This window comes from Spinacia oleracea, chromosome 3 (assembly GCF_020520425.1).
Source record: "Spinacia oleracea cultivar Varoflay chromosome 3, BTI_SOV_V1, whole genome shotgun sequence".
Taxonomy (NCBI): domain Eukaryota; kingdom Viridiplantae; phylum Streptophyta; class Magnoliopsida; order Caryophyllales; family Amaranthaceae; genus Spinacia; species Spinacia oleracea.
In genome coordinates, this window is record NC_079489.1 from 16,062,405 (window position 1) to 16,072,321 (window position 9,917).

Consider the following 9,917-nt stretch of genomic DNA (forward strand, 5'->3'; position numbering starts at 1 on the left):
CAAAGTGGAACGGAAGCGGGTGGATCGAGCTCATAATCTTGCAACTGGAGCATCACAACTCACAAGACTTAATTTGCTTTTCTAATTTCCAATAATTTTGTTTAGTTAGTCTTTGTAAAAATTAAAAGAAATCTTATAATGTGTAGCAAATAGGGCAATTTTTATTTCTATGAAAAGTGATAACCGCGAGAATAAAACAGTAAACGGTTAATGGGAGACATTGGTTTTGTAAGATGCTTGTAACAAGAAGTGGTTTACTTATTCAGAATAAACAATCTTATGAACATCAAAGCCCTTATAGCTCAGTGGTAGAGCGTCAGTCTTGTAAACTGAAGGTCCGTAGTTCGATCCTGCGTGAGGGCACTTTTTTTTTCCCATTTTCAGTCTTTTGATGTCCATCTGTCTTGTTTTTTTTACTCCGTATTTTTTTTTCACTAACTACTCCGTATTTGTTGAAACGGGATACATACACAAATCTCCCCCGCCCCCTTCTAAAATACACAAAATCTATTACAGTATGTCACTTCATGTTGTAAAAAATTTCAGCCAAAATTTATTTTTCTAAAAAGTGTATCTATTTTATTTTAATTTTTATTCCCTAGCCTCTTTTCTAAACAATTTAAATATAGAAAAAAATATTAGTTTATAAATTATGAAAATAATAGATACCACGTAATAATATTTTCTAAATATTTTCTGATAATATTTTAGTCTAATCGGTACATTAATAATGGAAAATAAATTAACTCAATATGTTGGTCAAATTAACATATTACACATATAAACTACTTCCTCCGTCTCAGATTAGTTGTTACACTTACTTTTGGACAAAGTTTCAGGTGATAAATGGTTGTTTGGTTATCAATTGTTATTTTATTAAAAAAGTAGATGTGATAGGAGTTAGTGACCTGGGTATTTTTTAATTGAATGAGAGAGGGTGTGGGAACAAAAAAATATTAGTGAAAGGGAGAGATAATATAATAATTGTGGGGTCATTCCTAATTTAGAAGTATAACAACTAATCTGGGACAGACGAAAAAGAAAAGTGTAACAACTAATCTAGGACGGAGGGAGTACATATATTAGATGAATAAATTAAATTAATATGTTCAAAATGTAATAATTATGCAATAATTTGTGGGAAATTCATTTAAACATTTTGTCAAAAAGTTGATCAAAACTCGTGCATGCACAGGATCTAATCTAGTATGACATAAAATTCAAGTTTAGATTCCCTCGGCTCACGGGTGTAAGCTAAGAGAGAACTAGTTTAGGGGCCCATGCAACGCACGGCTACTACTAAAGCAATTTATTATTTTAATAGTAACTAAAAGACTTGTGATATTAGGAAAACATGAAAGTAAAAAGGATATATGAAAAGGTATAAATTCAAAGTTGTGTAAAAAAAATATTCAAACGAACTAAATTTGCATATTACTATACAAAGTTAAAAATTATATTCGTTTACTTGTATGTAGAACGATCTAACAACGTTAACCACACCCGAATGACTCAAGACTAATTTTCGAAAAGACCCGAGCATAACCGAGTTAGTCAAATACAACATATTTTGAATTGAGTAAAATCTTGATAAATAAACTTATATGTTAGTCTACTTACCATGTATTATTATTTTAATTAACATTCTTACTTATCAGTTACCATGTATTATATTATTAATAGTAGACTAACATTAGAAGTTCATTTATCAATATTTTTTATATTTCTTATTAGATTAAAAAGTTAATACATAAATAAATTATATCATAAAGGAAAAAAATAATATTGATTTAGCTTTCCTCCAATAATATATTATGCAGTACACATCTATGGTAATTAAAATATATTTTTATCTTAGTTTCCTAAAAAAACGTAATGTAATTTATTTATTTTAAAGTAAAAAATTTAAAAAATATTTTGGCGGGAAAAAATCGCACCAGGAAATGACACGTGTCATTCCTGGTGTCTCTTTTAGTATATAGTAATAGATATGTGATACCTTTATGATTTAGAAACATGTCACGTCATCCACTCAGTTGTAAACCTTTTTAATGACAGTAAAAATGAGTAAAATCATAAAAGTCTTGTCATCTTAGTTATAATTTACTTGTGCTTTTCATACTCAACTCTTTTTTTTTTTGACGGGGAAGAACAATTTCATTAATAATCCGCCATACGGCATCTACAATAACAAAATAGATCTGCATACGACAGATTCAAAGAAAATACATAACCATTACAATCAAAACAATTACTATTCTGCATCCTAAAGCACATCTCGTACTCCACCACTTCTAGCTTAACGCGAGCAGTGATTTTCGATGTTTTCGCATCTTTCCAAGTAGAGCCTTTCGCAATATGCGCCCGAATTGTTCTGATTGACGAGTTGATGATAAACCCTAAACCTGTACGAATCCAAATCTCATTCCCAATTATTGAAACCCTAAAAAAATTCTCATCCATGGATGAGAATCAAGAACCTAGAAAACTCTAGGAAAAACCCAAATAAATTGGGAACAACCCAAGAATAAATTGGGAACAAATCAACCGAAAAAACAAAACAAGACAATACATAGGGAGAAAACAATGAAAAACAAGAATAAGGGTCGGAAATAGTCTAATATCCGAAGAAATTAGAATATTTCCGGCCTAAACGGCAAAGAAAACTAAAACCCTAAAATAGGAGAGAAGAGAGAAAAAGGAGAGAGAGAGAGAGAGAGGAGCGGCTCTGCCATTTTTTTTTTTTGAGAGGTAAGAAGAAGTACATTAGGAGGCCCGCCGCACGTGGGTAACTCCTAAGTAATCGTTAGAGACAATAGAAGATAAAGTGGGGCTAGTCCCCGGATCAATATACATAGTGTTTTGAATCAAATGACCGACATTAGCTATCCAGTCTGCCGCCTGATTAGCTTCTCTGTAGATGTGGGAGATGACCCAGGTGTCAAAGTGATGAGAGAGCAGGTCTTTGATATCTTTAATAATGTTGTCAAGTTTCCATGGTGTTGCCCATATTCCCTTAACTGTATTTATGACCAAAAGGTTGTCCCCTTCTATAAGTAAGTTCTTGATTTGAAGATGAATTGCTTCTTGAATACCTTTGTGGAGAGTGAGGGCTTCCGCCATGTAGACTTGTGAGTTGCCGAGATTTGAAGTCGAGGCCTTTAAGTGTTGGCCCATATGGTCCCTGATGATGAACCCTGCCGCAGCTGAGGAGCTTTTGCGCGATCCGTCGAAATTGAGTTTGAAATGATTTGGGGAGGTGGGAGCCAGCGAACTGTGATGTTGGTGCGGCTCTGCCATTGCATTCATGTTATTAAAGGGCCCCCGCTTTCATACTCAACTCAAATACATCTAACTTGGTTTAAAATATACTTATTTTACTTCCTCCGTCTCTTTTTGTTCTTTACGTTTTTCGTTTTGGGTATTTCAAAATGTTCTTTACATTTTCTTTTATATTATCACATAAATGACTTAATATTCTATCAAAATTTGTGTCCAACTATTATTTTAACCAATTAAATTCAATTGGTCATTTAGTCTCTCACACTTTCCTACGGGGACATTAAATTTTTTTCATTTCCCAATATCAGAATTTTGATAAAAGTGAAAACATTATAAATAAACGTAATTTCTCTTGTTTAAATAAAAAAAATTGAGAAATCTCGATGTAAATTAATTAATTATTAAAACGCGTGAAAAATACCAAACGTAAAGAACAAAAAAAAGACGGAGGGAGTATTTTCTTTTGATATGATCTTTATGGTTTGCGCTAATTATATTCAAAGTAAAAACCTCAGGACACAAACTAATTTGTAAAATTAATGTAGGGCAAATTTAGAAGAAAGAAAGACGGAGTGAGTTTTTTTTTTTTATCTTTCTTTTTTTCTTGTGCGGAGTGATTTTTTTTTTTTTTTTTATCGTGCCGATTGAATTTTTTTAATTATTTGTTATCATGCGGAGTGATTATATTTACCAAGATCTAAATGATCCAGTAGACGACGGCCACAAGTCCCAACTGGTTAAAACTTTTAAACCTAACCATCGCCCTCTCTGATTTTCTCTCTTCACTGTTTTTTGGGTTTTTTTATTTTTCACCAAGTTCAACAATCATTAGCAGGTAATCTCTCTTGAAACTTGTCGCGTTTTCTAATTTTGTATTTGAATGCTGATTTTGGTTGTTAATTAGGATTAAAATCACACCCTTTTTCTTTTCTAGGTCTTAAATCATTGCCAGTTTTTGTTGAATCCTTTTGATGTTGATAAAATCATTGCCAATTTCTGTTCAACTGTTTTGATGTTGATTTAATTCAAAATACCATTGTACATTCGTGAATATAATTCGACAAATTTTGCCTATTGTTGAATAACAGGTGAAATTAATTTGTGATCATGCCCTCAAAAATCGCCGATATTCGCCTTGTTGCGTCTCACCCAGAAGTTTATGAACCCTGTGATGATTCATTTGCACTTGTAGATGCCCTTCTTTCTGATCGAGCGAATTTGCTAAAACATCAACCCTCATTGTGTTTAGAAATAGGTTGTGGTAGTGGCTATGTGATCACATCATTAGCCCTAATGTTGGAGCAAGAAACTAATAATGGGATTCATTATTTTGCAACTGATATTAACCCAGATGCAGTAGCAGTAACCTCTGAGACATTAAAGGCTCATGGGGTTCACGCCGAGGTGATGAACATGGACATTGCCTCGGGGTTGGAGGATCGCCTTGCGGGGTTAGTGGATGTGGTGGTTGTGAATCCCCCGTATGTTCCGACCCCTGAGGATGAAGTGGGGCAAGGTGGGATTGTTGCTTCATGGGCAGGAGGAGAGGATGGGAGGAGTGTGATAGATAGGATATTGCCTGTTGCTGATAAACTTTTGTCTGAGAAAGGGTGGTTGTATATGCTTACTCTTGCTGCTAATAAGCCTTTGGAGTTGTGTGGTTTGATGAGGAGAAAGGGGTATGCATCTAAGATTATTGTTCAACGTTCGACAGAGGAAGAGAGTCTTCATGTTATTAAATTCTGGCGCGATCCTGATAGTGAAGTACAGATTAAGAAGGCAGCAGCTAACAGAGGAAATCCTACTTCTGTTTTCTCCAGATTTTCACTCTTGTCGTTCTCAGGGAATGGAAATGCTAGCTCTAAGTGATCCATTCATCAATTTCCGGGTAGAACAACTTGCAAGTTGCAACTACTACATGGTTGCCTAGACTGCATTCATTTGTAAATAGCTCTTGTATCAGCTAAATGATCAAGGAAGATTTATAATTTGGAATTTCCATGACAAATTGTTTGGGTTGGTTCAGTGATGAGCGATAATCTCTGCAAATACCATGTTGGCTATGAAGGGAAGGGTTAAAGGAGTACAAGTGAGTTGAGTTGCCTTAACTTACAGAACCAACAACGGATTTGCAACATTGGTGCTGTTATTGATCATGCTTTTGTGATTCCAACTGACTTTTTCAGAAGCTGTATTCTTCGGAAAGAGAACTGTGCGAAAAACAGTAGCTTGCTTGTATCAAAAATTGAGAATGTTGGGGAATCTAGAATCCTGAATTCCTTGCTTTATGTACAAACTTGTTGCAGCATAATTAAGGGAATTGATTAATGTACTACGTAGTATTTTCTTGCTAGTTTTACTTCACCTTTCTTCCGTTAAGACAGCTGTAGTGTTTTGAGACCAATTTTACTAATTTGAGATTGATTACCACCATTCCCCATATGTGCAAGTTAATATCAACTTGCATTCTGATAAACAAAAGAACTTGCTTTGATAAATTTAACTGGTGTTTGGTGAATACTGTAGTAGAATATATCAATAAACAATATGGATTTCATTATTGTTTCTGTACGCAATACAAACAGAATCACTGGCAACAGAAATGCATAAATTGCAGGTGGTATTGGTGTGCTTAGCTCCTTTACCAGTGAAACATCAGAATGCTCTTAATTAAGTCATTAAAGAAGATTTCCAAAAACAAAAAAAAAAATCATTAAGAAGATTTTTACAAGCAATAAGTTTAATTAGAGAAAAAAAATTAAGATTAGAGTAACAAAACTATGCTTCCTATTAGTAAGGAACTGAACAATACAGGTTATGAATACAGCTAATAGGTTCAAATGCTCAACTACAGTTGAATCTGCGAGTAGGGCAAGCATTTATGAAATCTAATAGGAGTAACATTTTTTCTAAAAAAAATTACACAAGGCTCCCCCTTTCTTCTTTACATCTTTAAAAAAATTGGATAAAATCATCATAGTTATGCAAGAACAATTAACCGAACTCTCCCCTAAATCTGGTCATCAATCCTAGAAATTATGCTTGAGGAACAAACTTTCCTGTGGAGAAGCAGGACCAATCTCTTCTTCCAAACTATTTAATCCCTCTGCACCATTTCTTCCACTGCCAACAGTTTTGGACTCGGCATTCTTTGCATTTTCAACATCAGCTTCAGAAACAGAAGATTTTCTTCTCTGAGAAGAAGTGACACTTGGAAATGTAATCCATGACGGAGCTCTAAACTCAAACCGTGGATCCTCAGCTGACCCTACATCGGTATCTGAAGGGTTTGAAGATCTTTGGGATGATTTCTTATGCATTCTGCTGCTTCCTAAAACTACCTCTGTTGGTAGTATAGGCTGCTCGCTACACGGGGTACCCATAAGAAGAGCAAGAGCTCGTTCTAAAGCTGTCGTGACTTTATCCATTGACGGTCTATCTTTCCCTCTCATTCTTACACATTTACAAGCCACATTCGCAATTCTTCTGAGAGCTTCCATTTCCAAGGGAGGTTTCAGGATAGGATCCAAAAGTGATGGCATGTCTCCTGCTTTTATCAGAGGAACTGCCCATTCAACTATATTCCCTTCTTCAAACTGCATATCTATAGCCTTTCTACCACTAAGTATTTCCAAGAGCAAAACACCAAAGCTGTACACATCAGATTTAGTAGTTAGGTAGTGAAGTCTGTAGTATTCAGGGTCAAGATACCCGAGAGTTCCTGCTGGGAGCTCAGCTAAAGGGGAACTGCTGTCTGCAGGGCCGAGGAGAGAGAGTCCAAAATCAGCCACTCGTGCATTGTGCTCTTCATCGATGAGAATGTTCGATGACTTTATATCACGGTGTATCACAGGAGGACAAGCATACCCATGCAAGTATTCAATTCCTCGTGATGCTTGGACAGCGATGGTGACTCTCCGAACCCAATCTAATTGCTCCTTTAATGACTTGTCTTTCGCATGGATGTGTTGGTGTAAAGACCCATGAGCCATGTATTCATAAACCAGAAGTCTTTCTCCTCCTTCTTCACAGTATCCTAGTAGATTGAGGAGATGAGCATGGTTCAATCTTGATAGCAAATCAAGTTCTGTGTGAAACTCCTTTGAGTTCTTCTTTTGATCAGAAGTCATTATAGCTCTCTTGACAGCTACTGTTGTTCCATCTTTCAAGACTCCTTTGAAGACACATGAGAAACTTCCCCTACCAACTATTGACTCCTCTTTGAATCCACTGGTGGCTTTCTCAAGGTCTTCGTAGGAGAAAACTTTAGCTCTTCTGATCTTTAGCTCCTCCATCTCAGGCCTTATCTTCTGGTTATCTCTTGAAGATCCATTGTTTCCTCCATTTTTCTTTGATATCCAAATCCTGCTTTCTGAGCATTGACAGTTTCGAAGCTTGTATCGAACATATAAGATTGCCAATAAAGACACTAGTATAGCCAAGAAGACAGCAAAAACAACCTCTGCCACTATGACAGGAAGCTGAATTGCCCAAAATTTCACATTTTTCTTTCCACGAAAACTACCTGAACTAGCATTGGAGGAACAATTAGAGAAACAATCAGATGACACACAACTTGAACAGTTATATGCACATGACTGTATGTCAGATTGTTGAGTACATCCGCCTTTAAGATACATTTCATTGGGACAAGTATTCAAACAAGGCAAACATATATGATAATTTGAGTTTTTGCAGGTTGCTTGGCCTGATTTGAACTCATAGTAACCAGAAGTGCAGGGTGCAGGCTTGCATGGTCCAGGAGAGACTGCGACTGGAAGAGAGGCGGGAAACCCATATCCCCAACACATGGGTGAAAGAGATTTTTCAATGAGTATTCCACAATCAAAATAGTCACCAGCAACAATGGTGTAAACTTTGGCATCTTTTGGAGCTGGACTACCTTTATGCATGATAAAACCCCAACAAAGCACACCGCGATCCAAACCCCTAATCCCACAAGCATGGAACCTTCCACCAGCAACAGAAAGCATTGAATCTTTTGGAGGTTTATCCACACTGCTTGTTCCTGAATCAGCTGAGATCTCCTCTACAATGTTTAAGTTACTCCCCCAACAAAAGGCCCTAGAATCCACCCCTTCTAAAATGCCACAAACATGATATCCACCAGCTGCAATCATTTGAAACTTCAAATTCTTAGGAAGCAGGCTAAATACTCGGCTACTAGTCTCATCACCCCAGCAAAATACAGTTCGATTTTCAGCAAATAACCCACAATTAAATTCAGCACCAGAGGAAATGGACTTAATTTGCCCATCAAAAACATAATTTGAAGTCATGTTATAACCCCAACAATCAACCAAAGAAGTGTTCCTAAGATCTCCTGTCAAGGGTGTCCTCAAACCACATAAATGATTATCACCAGCACTAATTTCAACATATCGAGCGCCCATGTTCATGGGTTGAGGAACACCCATTTGAACAAACCCACTATTCCCCCAACAGTAAGGTTGATATGAGTCCATAAGTAGTCCACACACAAACCCATCACCCCCAACTAAACCTAGAAAACTGAGATGTGTCGGAGTCCCATATAGTATAGCTGCATTTGCACCATAACAGGCTGCAACATGAGACCCATCTGATTTCAACCCACAAAAAACAGGACCACTTTCACCATATGAAACAGCAATTGAAGACATTGAACCTAAACCAGAAACTAATAACCAAATATCTGAATAAACTACAGCAAATACCAGAAATTTTGCTGCATATTTCAATACCGAAGAACACAAACATCTTATCAAACACCTGGTGGGTCCCATTATACAACAAGCTAAGTCACAAAATCCGGCATTCCAAAGCCAAAAACCCCAGCCCCAGCAACAATCTTGTGTCTTAAGCAACAAACCAAATTCCAAATTTTGACAGCATGATAAAATTTTACCTCAAGAGTAGAAAACCCCAGTATAGATGCTGCCTTTTTTGCCCATTCCTCGAAGAACAGAAGCTCAAAATGGTGCAAATTTCACAAAACCCCAGTTTCAGAACTTCATTTTTTGCGCTTTTTAACACTGAAATGGTTAAATTTTAACAGTGCAAGTGTGAAAGATTGGATTTGCAAAGTGGGTTGATGAAAGTTTTCACCTTTTTGGATCAAAAAGTGTAAAAAACAGAGCTTTAATGGAGTTCATGATGATCAATACACCATTTATTTACCCAGAAAGATGTAAATTTTTGCACCTACCTTGTGTACTACTTACTTGTTTGCTGGAAAAGAATTCACAAGAATTAGAGAGAAGTATGAATTTGCTGCCACAGAAGAAGTGAGAGAAAGAAGAGAGAGAAAGAGAGTCATAAATGAGAGAGCAATGCAGGTTCTCAAAACGGGCAGGGGGTGTAGGTGAAGTCATTAAATGAGGGAGTTAATGCAAAAGCAATTTATTTTGGGGGAGAAATTTTGATTGATTTTTGCCTAGATTCCTGCACACATGGGCTTTTTGAATTAAAAAATTTAATTGTTTTTTTTATAGAGTATAAAACTAATCTTGGGCTTCAACCAAAAGTTTAAACCGATGGTTTTATACTCTATCACGCTTCCTCACACGAAAGTTCTTTGGGCTTGAAGTGTGGATGCAGCATAGGCCTCATCATACCTAGTGCGAAATATTCCA

At 36.3% G+C, this 9,917-nt stretch overlaps 2 protein-coding genes and 1 non-coding gene across 3 annotated transcripts; 2 read left to right on the top strand and 1 right to left on the bottom strand.

Annotated features, from left to right (window-relative positions):
- The first annotated feature begins 291 nt into the window (after window positions 1-291).
- On the top strand, window positions 292-363 carry TRNAT-UGU (transfer RNA threonine (anticodon UGU)). Its single transcript has one exon. It is a non-coding gene; the product is annotated as a tRNA-Thr (tRNA).
- A 3,531-nt stretch (window positions 364-3,894) lies between these two features.
- On the top strand, window positions 3,895-5,661 carry LOC110797796 (uncharacterized). Its single transcript, XM_022002919.2, has 2 exons — window positions 3,895-4,117; window positions 4,371-5,661. The coding sequence occupies exon 2, from the start codon at window positions 4,390-4,392 to the stop codon at window positions 5,149-5,151; it is 762 nt and encodes a 253-aa protein (XP_021858611.2). The 5' UTR covers window positions 3,895-4,117; window positions 4,371-4,389; the 3' UTR covers window positions 5,152-5,661.
- A 385-nt stretch (window positions 5,662-6,046) lies between these two features.
- On the bottom strand, window positions 6,047-9,620 carry LOC110797790 (serine/threonine-protein kinase-like protein ACR4). Its single transcript, XM_022002905.2, has one exon. It carries the CDS (start codon window positions 9,066-9,068, stop codon window positions 6,312-6,314), a length of 2,757 nt encoding a protein of 918 aa, XP_021858597.2. The 5' UTR covers window positions 9,069-9,620; the 3' UTR covers window positions 6,047-6,311.
- Between the last annotated feature and the right edge of the window lie 297 nt (window positions 9,621-9,917).